At 35.9% G+C, this 17,115-nt stretch overlaps 1 protein-coding gene across 3 annotated transcripts in view; it reads right to left on the bottom strand.

The window, feature by feature from the left end:
* Positions 1-17,115, bottom strand: part of DNTT (DNA nucleotidylexotransferase) — a 149,996-nt gene that overhangs the window by 60,502 nt on the left and 72,379 nt on the right. For all 3 annotated transcript variants that reach the window (XM_075423510.1, XM_075423509.1, XM_075423508.1), the window contains 4 exons: positions 16,280-16,450; positions 14,951-15,022; positions 12,685-12,808; positions 11,193-11,325 (listed from right to left, as the gene is read on the bottom strand). In XM_075423510.1, coding sequence (XP_075279625.1) covers positions 11,193-11,325; positions 12,685-12,808; positions 14,951-15,022; positions 16,280-16,450 — 500 coding nt within the window. The remainder of the gene's footprint in view (positions 1-11,192; positions 11,326-12,684; positions 12,809-14,950; positions 15,023-16,279; positions 16,451-17,115) is intronic.

Raw genomic sequence — 17,115 nt, 5'->3', positions numbered from 1 at the left:
GGTACCAATTATTTGTACAGCTTCCTTTTAATCAGAACAGCATTTATTCCCCCATGACATATCACACTAATCTATTCCCAAATTACCAAAACATTCAAAGAGTGATAGATCACACTTAGTGCAGTAAGCAGATTTTCCAGCTTATAAAATTATACTGATAAATCAATTTTACTACACGCTCTATATCATGCAATCTGCCCCCCTGCCCCAGCCCAAGATTGTATGTTATAATGATGCCTGAGGCCACTGGACTTGATGTGATTTTTTTGGATGAAATGGTATCCTATTCAAACTGTATCAGCACCAACGCCTGTGTCCTGTGCAAAACACCTTTTGTTCTGAGATTATTTAATATGTTTTATGCTCACTGAAAAATGACATATTTGTATATTAGAAGAATTGTGTTCAAGGAAAGGCAGCGCATTTCCCATTCAGAAAAAACTGAGAAGGGTTTTCAGTGTAACTCATACCAGGACTTAGTAATTTATATGTTTCATTTTCATAATGGCAATAGTAACCAGTACTGCATATGTGAATTGTTCTAAAATGCTGAATTAATATTTTTCAGTTAACCTAGCATAATAAAATTCACAACAATTTTTATTGCTAAGCATTTTAAAATGGGAATGATCAGTAGAATGCAGATTATTAAGTACATTTCATTGATGTATCAGGACTATAAATAGTTACATTATAACCCCCTTTCATAACTTTTTAAAACATTCACTTTGGCAAACTTGCCTAGAAAATTGTGTAAATAACGCAAACTCTGTTTTAACATTTTGGAATCCTAATGGTATGTTATTTTTAGGAGTCTGACTACACAAGCCGCTGGAGTTTGGAGCTGAGAGTACTATTATTCGTACTGACAGATGTCACTGCTTCTTTCCACTTAGGTGAGTCTAATGAGCCAGCCATCATGACAGACTGGTATTTGTTTGAGAGGTAGGACTCTACATCAGGAGAAAGCAAGTTACTTTTGGGCAAGTTTAAAATCTGACACTCATACAAACAACTAAACCGGCAAAACTGAAGTCAGTGCTGAAATCTTCTCTAGCTAATGACAGTACCATTCTCTTGCATTTTGATAACCAAAGCAACTGGAAATCATACATCTACGGTCCAAATCATCCTCAACCCAGCTCTTCTACATAACAGACACCCCAGATTGCTTTTGTTGTATCCCATGCTGAACAGTAAACCCAGGAGCCTCTTTCCCCCCCTGCCTGCCCCCATACACAATGAAGGTTTTATCACAGTAGGCTGTCTCTGTTACACAGTGAAGGTTTTGAGAAACTGTCATCCAAAAATGAGAATAAACATCAAACAGAATTATGCAAACATCAAAGATGCTTTTGAACGAACTACTGTAGATTTCTAACAATTTCTGTTGCTTTTTGCATAAGTAATAGTCATATTACATTGTAAACACTGAAATAGTCCATGAAAACAGGAAATTAAAACGTATTAATATAGACTGAACAGATTTAAAAATCATAGGACATCCAGATTATTCGAAAGAAGTCAGAATAAATCTATGAGAGGAATCTGCTCACATTTTTCTCATGATTTCTTAAAATGTTTTGTGTGTAACTTCTGGGAATATAATTTTCTTCATTTCTCTCATGCATCTTTCTTAAAATCTTAAATAGATCTTTCTGGCTTCCTCTTTCTTAAATTCCATTCACTTACAAAACAAAGATGCTGTGATTTTTTTGTCTTATCTCTACACATTATTCACCAACACTGCACAAAGAAACTGTTGTTCTTTTGACACTGCATCTCAATAAATAGATTAAATGAGCTGTGGATATCAGCATTTAACCAATAAAAAGAGATCTTTATTTATTTAAAATATATCAGATCTGCTTCATCTAAAAGGCTAATTGAAAAGGCTATTCAGGTCAGCTGTGATACTAGAAGACAACTGAACCATATTTAATGCTACTGAAAGTATATGAACAGGCTAAAAGAAAAATTAAACCATGGCCATTAAAATTTAGTTTGACTTAGTGAAGCCATTAACATTTTGGTTTTATGCAGTGGTAAGCATTCTAAAAATATTTCTGTATAATTCAGAAACCCAGAATTGTCAAATGGCTGACCCTCATGTGCCAAAAATGACTGAAAGTGACCTTAAGGGGCAAATCAGGAAAAAAAGCAAAAGGAGAAAAATTATTTGAATAATAATTAAAAGCTAACCATTGTTAGCTGCCATTCTGTTCTTCTTTCATATATATGGAGAGTCTTTTTAGAAGTTGACATATACATCCATAAATTATATGCTCACAGCAAGTTTCTCTGTTGCTCTGACTCACTTTTATTGTTGCTGCTTTAAGCTTTTGCATCTTGCCACATCTTTCATTGGGATTCTCTGTAACAGGGCATTTCTGGCTCTGATAATGGTCAAATTGATCTATGTAGTTATCAGCCTAAGCTCAACAGGAAACTTTCTCTCATACACTAATTTAGAATAACTTCTTATAAGAAAAGGCAACCCACTTACCATTAGTGGTCAAAACCAGTTAGTCCTGTGAATTTTAATTGTGTTATTAGACCAGAAATAGCTGCATTTTTACTATAAACTCTTACATTTTGTTCCACTAATTGCACACTTTGGTTTTAATTTTAACATTGAATATCAGATTTTGATATCAAAGGAACAAAACACTACATTTGTGTGAACTGTAAAGAACCAATCTATTTTTAAGACAACACCTTCTCTTACTCCTAGTAGTGTACTTGTGATATGTTGCTTATCCTCTACAAGTTTGCCTTTGTAATTTGAAAATGCTGCTGCAGGTATTCCTTAGACTCTGTATAACAACAAATACTGTAAATAACACAAAGCAGTCATCAGTGCAGTAATTTTAAAGATTTTAACCAGTTTCATATAGAAACTTTGTCTAGATTTAAAATGATAACAAATCTGATCATGTATCAGTGCATAACTAAAATTTCAGATTGAATGCCTGACAAGGAAATACATTACCACTAGTTTTGGCTTTCATTCTCATTTTTTCCAACTCAAAAAAAAAGATACTGTTACAGAAGGCTTTGTTGTAATATTCCTAAAACAATATAATCTGGGATTTCATATCTTTCTCTATAAACATTACTTGTATTGCTCTAGCTTACTTACTAGTAGTCATCATAAGTGTTGACAGTATATGGAAAATGCTAAACACTGTTACGGTTGTTACAAATGCATTCCAGGAGTTGTAGGTTATCATTGAAAAGGTAAGGTTAATCTAGGGAGTTTCTAGCTCTACATATATTGCGTAAAATTTGGGGCTTCACAGAAGTCAGCAGCATTGCCACCTCCATTCTGGACCCAGCACTTTGAGTAGCTTTAGAGAAGAGAGGCATATAACTAAACAGCATCCTTCATATGAGCTGACAAACCTGTGAAAGTGGTAAAGGTTTGAGTAAAGCAGGGCATACAAAAAAGTCTTGATTCAAAAAGTTTTTGAAAGGCTTTGAAAGAATACACTGTGTTGAGTTTTTGACTGTCTCAGGGATTCTTATAAAGTTCTTTTTGTCCATGACTCCCAGATACCTTATTCATCAGCTTCTACTTCATGATTCATCACTGCTAATAACAGATGAAACGAGTGGAAAAATAATCAAAGCTCTAATGACAAAAGGAAGTGTCTGAATTACTCCAACAGACTATCTTCTAAATTGACTTGGCTAACCACTAATTCGGATAAAAATTAGTTTCCTCTTACTCAACATATTTTTTAATGGGTTATGGAAAATTAGAAACAGAAACTAGTGATGACCTCTGTTCTTTCCCAGTTATAGTGCTTCTAACTCCTGCCACAGGGTATTTTTATTCAGAGCATCCCGACACCTCAAGGTCAAACACCTCTAAACTTAGGGTGTTCAGTAAGGTGAAGCTGTTTTACTAAGCTTTAAGACCAACCAGATCAGACTAGAACATCTCTGGGTTAAAAGCCTCATCCAAAACACACTATAGTTTATCAGACACAAAGCTGTGCTCATGAATGAAATCCAAACAGTCTCTTCACTCTATTGGTGGAAGAACTGCTACATTCTTCTAGGATCTGCTTAGAGCATGTGCAAACTACCGCATCAGCTCAAATGTTCAGTGAGCAGCTTGCCTCACAGCTCCTTTACAGCAGATTTCTCCCTGACAAAATGAAATAACAGCACATAAGAAATTTACTTCTTATAACAGCAGTACAAGAAAGTGAGCAGAAACTACTGTATTTGGACTTGAGCAGCTGGGTACAGCTAATATCTTCCCTTAATATAGCTTGTGTTTTGGAGGAAAAGAAAGCGTAGAAATAACTGTATCTAAGAATAGTGCAGATGCAAGATGCACTATTATGACAAGGTGTGAGTAGAATAAGCAATCTCTGCTTAAGAATTTGTCTGAAAACTTAATGAAAGCAACTTTTGCTAAATTCTTTGTTAGTTTGAAGTCTGGCACTATTTTAATCCTAGATCTGAGCAGAAAGAAAACAATTTGTTTAATAGGGATTCAAATATATTTATTTCTCAGAACCTAGCAAAGATACTTATATTAGGAGTATCCAATATGAAAAGGTCGAACAGAGTTTTTAATCAGGATTTATCAAGAAATTCAGTCAGAAGCCATATGACTAGGTCAGTTAAACAAACCACAAAGTCTTGAGTATATACCAAGAACTTGGGAAGTGTAATATTCTTCATACATTCTACCTCACATTCTCTCATTTCGGAGCATGTGTCAAAACAGTCATATAATTGCAATTCCAGATGTCTTATAGAAGTCTCATTTCCGAAACGAAGGTGCTACAATAACATCGGTGATTCATCAAGTGTGTGAGCCTGTAAAATTATCTCTGCAAGTATTTCTTTGTCCCAGCTATTTCATTTTACTTTATTTCTGAGATAGAAAGGAGAGATAGATTTAAATTATTTTCTTGATATACAACAGGAAAGACCAGATTCCTGTGCCAGGTCATTCCTTTATGCACTCCTTTGCTTTGGAAATATCACTGTACAAGGGAGAGAAACTTTTGCATTGTAACATAAAAAAGCATGGCAATGCTGCCTCACAAACACACTGACCCTGTCTTTTGTTATCTTCATTGCTTTTCTATTAGCAATCCTTATCTTCAAATTTTACAGAGCCTCAAATCACGATTTCTAAAAGACAGCATAAAATTCAGGCAAGGAGATAGTGATCTGCAATTAGGCTCATGTTAGAACAGAAATCATTAGTCTGAGACAAAACTTCCCTGAAGACTGATGCAGGATGGAGGAATTAGCCTCTCACCAAGCAAATAATACATGATAGGCACTACTTATTCTGCTTGATGCGTTTCCCTAGGCACTTGGACACCATTTTTAGAACTGCAGTATGAAAACTCATCTAAAACAAAGTGTCTCCTTAGTCTACTTCACTTTATCTTAAGGAAAAGATGGGAGAAGCTGACAAAAGTGTGTCTAAGTAAATCTCATTTGAGAAAATCAGAACTGAAATCATAATACCAACAGGATGCCTAGGTAATTTCTAAAAAAAACGTTACTACATCATCAATAAGCACTATGTGCTCACATCACAGCAATACAATCCTGCTTCTGCAGAGCTAACCACAGCTATCTGAGTGTGCTACATGGAACACATGAAAACTGAAAGCTAATTGTAAATAATTTGTGAATCCTATGGACAAAGCACACAGAAAGGCTAACAGAAATTCATACTGGAAATGCAGATAATAAACATGATGATTTATTCTTATTATTGTATTTAATTCTTATTCCAGATCCTTTTCTGAACTTCTCCAGTCAAACACGGTTTTTTGTGGGTGTGTGTATTGAGACAGGAATAACCAGTACAGACACTGAAGCCATAAAATACATATACTATATAATGCTTCCTCCAAGCATTTTTGCTCTTGGGAAGCCCTCAGTCCAGATCACCTCTTGTGGCAAAATCAAATATCAGCACCTAAATCAAGTTAGCAAAAACCCAGGATCTTGCAGAACGTGGTGTTAATGATTCAGCCGATGACAACCTTGTTTCGAAGTCACTCTGAAGCCATGTCCTAACTTGGAGTTACGGGAGAAAGGGGGAAAACTGCTCCATGCAGTAATATATACAAGATGAAATGATGTTATCACTACTGAAAAACTCTTAATTCTCTTCAAAGAATAAAATTACATTTTAATAACCAGGAAAAAAAGTATCAGGTCCTCAGTTTAACTCTCATTTAATAAGTGATAACGTACATTAGCGTAAACTATACTCCTGCCTTGGGTATAGTTGGGACAAACACAGTACTAATCAGGGATGTCGCACAATAAAATAAAGTTTATTTTCTCCCCATCCCAGGGCCTCTCATTAACTCAGTGTTGGACCTGAAACTTCACCCTCCGTGGCTTTTGTAATTTGTAATACGAGTGCTATTCCCCACTTCAGAATTTGTCTCATTAACTTTAAGAAGAAAACAGTCTTAAATCTCAGCAATTCAAAAGAAGAGAGGCTGAGTGCTGAAAGTAATGCCATGCCAATTCCTGGTTCAAATAGGCCGCACAGTAAATTCAGTCTTTCTGATAACATTGTCCATGGTATGCTTTATCTTGCATTATCAGCATCTTCAATACCTCCTTCTCTACAGTCAAGCCAACAGGCCTCACTAGATAGACAGTGAAATGCATTCCACTTCTTGTGGGTGTGATTTATTTATTTCATAACTACAATTGCTCTAGTTCTGTATTTCCATTCATTTCAGTGTTGTAATTTGTTTCAAAATGACCTAGATAAGTGTCAGAAAAAGATTTTTAAAATAGAAAAAAAATTCTCCTAACCTTTCGTATCAAACCATACCAACTGAAACTCAAGGAAGATGTTTTACAGGTGGTTAGCTAACTGCTTCTATAGAGGAGTAACAAAGGATAAACTTATCCAGACTTCATTAATTTATTAATTTCTGCTCCTGATTCATTTCAAATTAGGGGGATACTGAAGGGTTGGCCTCATGACCCTTTGTTTCAGTGACTTTTAAGTCTTTCTATTCCTTTATGCGTTCAGATAGCTGAAAAGAGAGTTGCCTTCAACCAAATGTAGTATTATTGCCACTTCCAACCAAACACACAAGAAAAGCACTTCTAATTAAATAGGGTTTCTGAGGTATTGTTTTGTGCAGACAGGCAGAAAGATGAAAGAATCAGAAAGAAAAGTCGTCAACAAAGCAGCAGACGCTGAAGTCTACTTTAGTAATATGACCCTTAAGAAGAGGTAAAAGAGAGAATTTGTAGCTGAAACTACAGAATGTTAGAGCAAAAGAGGAAATAAATTTTACGCGACTGGCCAGAGAAACAGGTCTTGGTATGTTCTCAGTAAGACTGAATCAGCTTTTCCAATTTTTATGCCTTACTCGGACAACTTGTAGGTCTGGTATTGTGATTAAACCTTATAGATCCAAAGTAGCAACATGATTTTCACTTCCTGTCTCTGGAATATGACATATGTCATATGTCTGTGTCTCCATCATTTTCACTGTCCATTGTCCATCCTTCTTTTTGTTTTCCTGTTGCTCTCTAACATACAACTGCCAGCCAAGTCTGTTCCTGCACTTGTGCTTGTAGTTTGACTACTGACTGATGCCCTGTTGTTTTTGTCCTTTAGGCAGTGGATTCTCTTGTGTTTGCTCTTCATCCTTTGAACTGCTCCATTTGTACTTGAAACATGGTTAATCTAGCACCTTCCATTATTATGGCTGCTATGAGCACCAACTAGCATTAAGGCTAGTACAAGAAGCAATACAGAAGACTAAAGGTGAAAGTTAAATCAGACCAAAGAAAAATCCACAACCAACTTTGCTGAGGTTTCAAAAACAGCTAGTAATATTTACTTGAAGTTTATACTATGCTTCCTAATTTTGATTACAAGAAATACTGCAACATCTGATTTCATGAAATTTCAGGAATCTAATGGAAAAGGTCTAGTAACTCATTAAATATACCCAGCCATAGGTTTGTTTGATAAGTCTGGTAAAAAGAATGTGACTTCCCTGTAGTTCATTTCTACCTTATTGAATCTCCATGACTGCAGATCGCAAAATGGAAGTTCTGTTCCTTGCAATTCTCTCAGTTCTCCTGCACAGTCAGTTAGGTTTACGAGACTCCTGACTTTCTACTCTCCAGTGACATCTGGAGGAACACTATCAAATGCTTAATTTTTCCAAGTTATGAAACCAACGTACGAAACAAGACAAATCTGGGTCTTGCAGAATTAATATATTATTCAGAGCAATCATGAGCTATTTTTTCTCTTATGTTAGTATCACACAAGGTGTAGTATGGGGGAATCAATTCAAGTTGTTTGATTAATAAAATCTGCCTCCTTTATTTATTGAAATTTTTATGTAAAGATGAATGAAACAAATATGCTAACTGAAAACTGTGAGCTAGTGTCCTTACACATACTTCGTGCTGATGAATATCACCATTATATGAGACAGGCAAAAAAAGAACAGATGTGGTCAACTCTATTGCAGTTCAGTAATTAAAATACAGGTGCCTAATAAAGGTACTTCAATCCATTTAATCAACTTTTCTACAAATCCTACACTGCAGCATTTGTTTTCCATAAGCTGGTAAAATATCATTTAGGACTGACATTTTGAAACTTAGTTTTTTAATATATTATCTGTATATGTAAAGGCACATATTTAATACACAGGATTACTCACTGAAGGCATCACTGGACACTTAAATAATTTCTCTTCTGGTTTGACACACCCATTTAGAGCTACAAAAGCTTATTTTTAATAAAAGAGAGAATGGCTAACTATCATTTCCCCCTGAAACAATTAAAAAAAAAGGCTTAAATTTAATTCAAATTTCAAACTTTGCAAACAACTATGCTGCCAACAAAGCTCACAAATACATCATATCAGAAGACACTAGGAATTTTCAGTGTGATAACTGTTCTGTCCCTGCAACTCTCTGATCCATCTAGACACGTGTTAATAGTTATATCGAAGTTACTAACCACACAAGGTCCCTGACTGACTGGCGTCATTGTGAAGAGATTGCCATCACATACCTCTTTAACAAGGACTCTAAGAATGATGACGCTTGATGTTTTGAATATAAAATTTTATGTTGTTCTTATACCGTGGGTCAGGTTTCATGCTTGAGCCTAATGCTTCTCTTTGACCACACTGTTTTACAGAAATTATGTAGCTGGTGGCTGCAAACATTCGCACAATAAATACGGGACATACAAGGAATAATTATAAATATCATGAGGTGGCACAAAGGTGATAAAATACATTCATCACAATCACCGTGCATGTATATAGCAATTACAAATAATTTAAGGTCTTAATTTAGCATCAGAGTGAATCTATGTAGGCCTATGTAGGCTCACAATAATACATCACACAAGTGATGCATAAATTATTAACATGCTTCTGTCTTTTGCCTTCATACCAGTTTTAATAGAATCATAGAATTCTAGGTTGGAAAAGACCTCTAAGAACATCAAGTCCAACCATCCACCCAACACCACCATTCCTACTAAACCATGTCCTGAAGTGTCACATCTACATGTTTTTTAAACACCTCCAGGGATGGTGACTCAACCAGCTCTCTGGGCAGCCTATTCCAATGTCTGACCACTCTTTCAGGATAGAATTTTTTCCTAATATCCAATCTAAACCTCCCCTGACACAACTTGAGGCCATTTTCCCTTGTCCTTTCACTGCTTGGGAGAAGAGACCAACACCTGCCTCACTACTGCTTTCAGGTAGTTATAGAGAGCAATAAGGTCCCCCCCTCAGCCTCCTCATCTCCAGACTAAAAAGCCCCAGTTTCTTCAGTCGCTCCTCGTAAGACTTGTTCTCTAGACCCCTCACCTACCTTGTTGCCCTTCTGTGGACACGCTCTAGCAACTCAATGTCTTTCTTGGAGTGAGGGGCCCAAAACTGAACATAGCACTCCAGGTGCAGCCTCACCAGTGCCAAGTACAGAGGCACAATCACCTCCCTACTCCTGCTGGCCACACTGCTCCTTATACAAGCCCGGATGCTGTTGGCCTTCTTGGCCACCTGGGCACACTGCTGGCTCATGTTCAGCTGACTGTTGACCAACACCCCAAGGTCCTTTTCCACCGGGCAGCTTTCCAGCCACTCCTCCCCACGCCTGTAGCATTGTATGGGGTTGTTGTGACCGAAGTGCAGGACCCGGCATTTGGCCTTGTTGAACCTCATACAGTTGGCCTCGGGTTTAGTTACATGAGAGTGACAGAAATGTGTATTTTGAGTTTTAAGAGAATATAGATATTTTTATATTAAAAATATGTTAAAAACACAGTCAAAGTTTCACAAAGTAACAAATTAAGCAGAAAGAGATTTCGGGTGCTGACTAAGGTTTTCTTTGGCTTACAAGCACACCATGTACTACAAGTAGTGACATAACAGGGGACTGAGTACAGAGCAAGGAACCTGCTACTCCTGAAGACTATTCCCAGTCTCAGTACTTTCCTGTGTGGCTTTAGGATGGCTCTCAGGTAAGTGCTGAAAGAGTGAATTGCGTATGTCCTGAGCAACACTTCCAAGTTTGGTTTCACAGAGCAAGACCAAAAGCTTTAGGAACAAAAATCACTAAGGAAAGAAATTCTGAGATCACTCTATCTATACAGAGGTTAGCGTATATTCAGTTTAGTCATTGCTTTATATTCAGTGTAGTCAGTGTTTACTGTAATGTATACTTCTAACACTGGAAACTCTGCCTTACCACATTTCAATCTCATGTGACCAACTTCTCTTTAAAAAAAAAACCAAAACAAAACAAAACAAGAATGCCTTAAAGCTATTGTATCCTTTTTTCTAACATGGCCTTACAATAGTCTCAGCCTTAGGAATTCAGATACACTAAAAAAGAAAAAAAATATGCTCTAGTACAGGCTGCGATCTAAACATCATTTTTCCAGCAAGCTGTTCTTAGATAGATTTTCTTCTGACAAAACAACCACCTATAGTATTAAAACACAGGAACCTGTGAATGTCAGAATTGCTCTCCCATTTTAAAAGACAGAAAAAAAACCAACTATTGAAAACAAATTCTGACACTTTCCCACTAAGCTGCTTTGATTTTTCCAAGACAAAAACATCATTTTGTGTGTACCTGAATAAAACAGCCAAGTGACCTCGTTTGTTTTCACTCACCTCCTGAAACCACCAGTTATGGTAACTACAGCATCTGGTAGAAACATACACACAGTATTCTTGACAATAAAGCTTACTGCATCCGCTTCTGCCTTAGATACACAGCTAACAAGGTCCTCATAGTAGAGAAAGCCTGGAAATGAAAGGCAAAAATCAGAGTGCTGATCACCCTGTGGAATTTTTAAAATCTACATAGAATTATGTAAGCCCCGCACGAAACAGCCACCTCTCACCAAGAAGTTAAGTCACACAGCTCATACCATGGGCAAGGGAACCCTGTCTAATGGCAAGAATTAAGAAATGCTTGAGCTTGAACCTAAAATTATAGGTTTGTTTCAGGGCACATTGCGAGAAGAAATATATTCTGATCCAACCTCTTCAGGAGTCTTTTCCTTCTGTTCTTCCATTCCTGGAGTCAGTCTCCTGCCTTGGGTGTGGGGGATTGCAGACAAGAGACAGCCTCTTCCTTTCCTCATCTTTGTCTTTATAGTTTATATATATTTTTGTCATTATATTTTGTTATAAATTGCAGCAGCAGTTACAACTGTAACAGTAGTTACAATTTATAACAACACAGTAGTCAGGATAATTGGTCCACTTGCTGAGAATCTGAATATGTATAAATTACTTTGACTTCCCTACCAGCTCCCATCAATGGCATTTCTGGACATCCTGCTTTTAAAGGCACTCTTCCCAAACTGGTGGGGTTCTACCCAAGTACAAGGCTCAAAGGTATGTGAAATATCCCAGCTATCTGCATGTCTGATCACAGAGTTTGTTGCAAAAGAGCCCAGTCCTGCAGCTTGCTTCACATTTGAATACAATACGTAAAAGAAAAACAGACAAAGAAGCATGAACGTGGGCAAGCTGATCCAAGCGATTCTGAGGTGATGTAAAACACATGGATTTAATGCAAAAATAAAGTTATGTTATTTTAATGTCATGTTATATAATCTCCTTTTCTTAATGCAACTGATTCCTTTGTTAAATGGGTCCCTTTAGGGAAATGACACACACATAAAAATATCGATGGAGAAGGCACATTACTCATTTGGCTACGTTTAACACTTAAAAGTTAAGATATTCTAGGATTATGGAGGTAATTTTACAAGTATTTATTACAAATTTTGATTTATCACTAAAGTAGGGCTGCCTTGAAGGAGACAGGTCTTCTCTGAAAAGCAGTTCTGGGCTTTCCTACTGTTGTAATTTTTTCACAACCTGTGCAATAATGACCCATTAATAGTTTTGTATGTAACAGCAGATTTCACTGGGTATCTGTTACAAATATGTATATTCATATGTTTTGAATGATAAAATTTTTAATTAGGAGCTCTGTTAGTCCAAATATTATTTTAACCTACTAATTTAATGTCCACAAGACACTGTATCAACAAAATGGACGTACAAATGAACTTCCTCCTCCGATTCTGTTTCTGAATCAAGTTCTTAGAGCACTGAAATACAAGTTTTCATGAGACTTTCACCTTACCTGCTTTCTGCATTTTTGACAGCTTCAGGGTCTTGTCAGCTTTTACCTCTTCCAGAGTTCGTAAACCCTTTCTGTACCATTTTTCAGATGTCTTCACTCCCACTCCAAAGACTGAAGTAAATTGCTAAGGTCAATAGAAGAACACGCACTTCAGTGTTGTTTTATAAAGGAGGAGTGAATTAACAAAAAGTAGGTAACAATGAGGTTTCACAGGGAAAATACTGGGTAGAATTTATCCTGCACTGAAGATAAATACTAGTGTACTACAAACACACAGATTCAGCATCCTTTCCTTGCCTAGTTACATCAAATAGACTATTGTTTTTATACACGGGCAGTTCTCATGAAAGTGAAATGTAAACAATAATACAGTAGCATCTCCAGCATCTTCATGTTATTTCCTTAAATGTACATTTTCAACTAAGGTTTGAAATATGGATAGTAGTCTTTATTTTTATGACACAAACAAGAAACACAAACAGTAATGTTAAGTAGCTGGATTGCCTTACACTGACTTCATAGAATAAGAGATGTCTCAAGACTATCTTCCTAATATGACTGACACTATTATTTTGTATTACGTACACTACCAGCTCCCAGTTGTACATATGATGTTGGTGTTGCAGCACTCCTGAGAGATGGGGTCAGTGGGAATCCTGTGGCTCTTAAAATTCTACACAGAGGGTAACAGGTTGCAAAGGTGCGTAGAAACAGATGGTAAGTACATCAAGATTACTAATCTATTCTTATATTCATTCCATAAATCATGTATGTTTGGAAGTCATGCCAAATATTGTTTTCTGAATGAGATTCAATTTCAAGTACAAATGGTAATTTTTTTTTGCTTCATATTATAAGCAGTCTTACAATTCTTCAGTCTTCACATGAGCCAAGAGAAATTTCTGTAAGTCTTATTTGGAGTACAGATTTCACTATTTTGCCCACTGGAAAAAACAATGCCCAAACCTACCAGTCTCTGAAGTTTTAGTATGGTTATATTCCATTTATTCTGAAGTAATTTTGTACACTAACTTATTCCCCAAGAAAGGATGTAAAGCAAAAATGTCACAGTTGTAAGCATTATTCAGTGGATATCTCAGATGAACAGTGATATGAAAGCAAGAGGGAAAACTTTCATGCTTGCCCAGAAGCACATTCTTTATGTTAAGTTTGTCAATACTGAAGCTCTCAGTACTTTCTTTGTACTTTTATAGCATTAAATGAGTAGCTCTGTAAGACATCAATAACCACTGTTTTCCATTGAAGCTACAACCTCTGAATTCCAACCTTGCTAGCTTTATTATGTGCTTTTCTAATCACAGTAACTCCTTGGAAATAAGATGAAGAAAAGAGACGAATTAAAATCTTGGATAATATTAAATAGGAATTACCCAACATTTTGTATATAATGGATGAAATTACCTATTCTTTGTCTGAATCATAGGTGTTTACGAAAGAATTTGCTTTTTTAAATACTTAGATTGTTATCTTTTAATGTTTTTGCTAGGGCTAAAGGATTTTCCAAAAGGTCTGTTACTGAGTTTAGAACTATTCCAAGAGAATTAATTAATACTGGGATAGAGAACTAAACAAAATGGATTCTCTGCCACTGTCTAAATTTTTAGGAAAATAAAAACCTATTGGTAGAGATTAAAATTATAGATAAAATTGAAAAAATGATTTGCCAGTATGTATTTTTCCAGTGGAGAATTCAGTGACTACTAAGGAAATGGAAACTGCAGCATTTATGTGGTTTAGATTCCCTGTAACTATGAAGAAGTGTGACCATGACTCTGAACCTACAATCTACCTAACAAATATCGCCAGTCCTCTTCCTTCTGCCTCACACAAAAGAAAATTAAAATAGATCTGAGTCCTATTCTTCACCTGTTATTTTTTAATGCCAGAATAAGATGACGTAGTCTTATAATGATAATCAGCGGAGGAAAAAATACACACAGCATTGGGTTAAACTTACAGGAAAGAGTATGCATTATATTTGTTTACAGGAAAAAGAGATTGTTTAGTTCAAGCTTAAGAGCAACTGTGTGTGCATCACATTAATCAGAAAGGTAACTGATTTCACCATTATTCCTTACTCTATCGCAGTTTCTCTCTATCCCTTTCTCTTTATTCAAGATTTTATTTTTCATACCTGATATTGGATGTTCCTTTATAATAGAATTGATGATTATGTCTAAGCTCTACTAAACAGAGGAAAATATATGCAATTTTAAACAACAGCAACAAACTTCAAAAGATTTACCTTAAATGATTTGTATCGTTCATCATTTAACACTTCGTTTGCTCTAGAACTCTCTCCTTCTTCAATAATCTCCTAAACAAATACATTACGTTAAAATAAAATAAATCAAGATTACTGTAAGACTTAGTAAAATAATCTAAAAGAAAGTCTTCTCAACCTGTACAAACATGAAGAGCATCCTCAGCGAGCATATTGTTTTGTTCCATTAGGATAAAATTCTGCAATCCTTTTCGTGACAGAAAGTTACTGAAGGACGAAGGAGAAACTGGAACCACAGAATAAATTTTACAGTACTTATTTACTCATAAATTTGCTCAAGGATGAAGTAGAAACCAGGACCATGGCATAAATTTCACAATACATATTTACTCATAAATTCAAGTCAGAAAGCAGTTATTTATCATAAGCTATCAATGAGTTGTCCTGAAAATTAAGATTTCATTATTTAGATGAGATTACTTCTCTTAAAAGTAAGAGCATTGTAAGAACAGATATGTTTTTTCTTGAGTGTATGGTTCCTTCAATCTTTCAAATAAAAACTAAAAACCAAAAAATCCCCACCAATAAAACCCCAACAAGTCATCCTGTTTTCTGCAGGATCATAACTGAATTCCCAGTCCCCAGGTAGCGGGTACAAAGAGCACTTCTGAGGCTACATTCTTAACTGGTGGAGTGAGGCAAACAAGGAGCCAGAGTGAATTGCTACACTCAGAAATGACCTCTCCAGACAGCTGAGACCTCCTGATCAGCTGCCTGCTGGAATAACAGCACCTGAGATGTGGGGTTTTGAAAAGGCTAAGAATTAGAGAAAAATGCAGGGAATACTCAAAGCTCCAGCAAGAATGTAAAGTTCATTCATCACTAGATAAAAGGCCCTGCTATAACTCATAGCAAGGCAGGATTTAACATTAAAGTACTAAAATATTTACCAGTTTTGCAAAAATAGTATTTCTAATAAGCATTCAGGTGAGCAAAGTGATGTTGCAAAAGGCAGAAGTCACATGAACAGAACTATTAAGAGTTAACCTGTCACTCAAATCATAGTGAACCTTTTAAAATCACATACAAAGATGATATGGCATTACTTGTTAATTTTTATTTATTCATTAGTTACCTTTAGCTCTAAGGGTGGGTGTTCCATGACAGAACCTTATGTTACTACAGAAAGTTTCCAGAAAACATTGCATTCTGAGTAACAAGGGTAATATAATGTTATTACAGGAAATACAGAAGGTTATGTAAACACACAGATATCAATACAGCACTCTGTGACCTCTAAAAGTACATCTGTAAAAGAATCAATTGGCAGGTAACTCGTAGGTGCGTTACCTCAATGACATCTCTGATTCGATCTCCCATGCAGGGCAAGCCTTGTATATCTTTCATTCTGGTTACTGGAAATGGAAGAAATTTCAGCACAGAAGCTGCTCTCAGAAATTCCAGGCAGAATATTTCATTTTCTTTGAACTCGTAATTGTCAGCCATTATCTCAAAGGCATCCTGGGGAGGGGGTAATTGTAGAAAAAACTTGAAGGTTAATAAAAGCTTAAACTATTCAGTATACTCCTTAGAAACTTTGTATGTTAATTCAAGAATGAGTCCGTTATACTACGGTGAAAAGATAGAGTTCATTAAAAAAAACAGCATAATTTTCTAACCACTTGAAATTATACAGGTATCATAAAAACTGTGTTTTAGAGACAAATGCAAAAAAATATTCTGATGTGTAACAAAGCCAAATTTTAAAACCTTTTGTGAGACTTTCCATATTCTGTACAGACCTAACAAATCAATGTGAAGTAGCACTATAATTTTTAGAATTGTGCCCAAATTTAAGTAATCCAGCAGGTCAGTATGTGACATTCTCAGACACAACCAAATAGGAGTCTGTGGCAACAACACTGGAAACCACTTTCTTATTTTTGAACTCATAGCCATGCTTCTATTTAGTAATTTAGGGAACAAACTCTTTTTTCTCATTTTTCAGATGTATGACCTATGCAAATAGAAACATATTTTCTTTACAGTTCTTCAGCTATCCGTGGCTTGGTTTATTCAACATTGCAGTCAAAACTACTTGGAGATTGACAGTACAATTTTTTTTTTTTTTAAACTATCCGTATGTTATTTATGTAGCTTTGGAGTCTCCCTCCCTCCCAGAATAC

The sequence above is a fragment of the Opisthocomus hoazin genome, chromosome 6 (genome assembly GCF_030867145.1).
Source record: "Opisthocomus hoazin isolate bOpiHoa1 chromosome 6, bOpiHoa1.hap1, whole genome shotgun sequence".
NCBI classification, from domain to species: Eukaryota; Metazoa; Chordata; class Aves; order Opisthocomiformes; family Opisthocomidae; genus Opisthocomus; species Opisthocomus hoazin.
The sequence above is the reverse complement of the archived record's forward strand: the minus strand, read 5'-3'. Positions and strand labels throughout refer to the sequence as shown.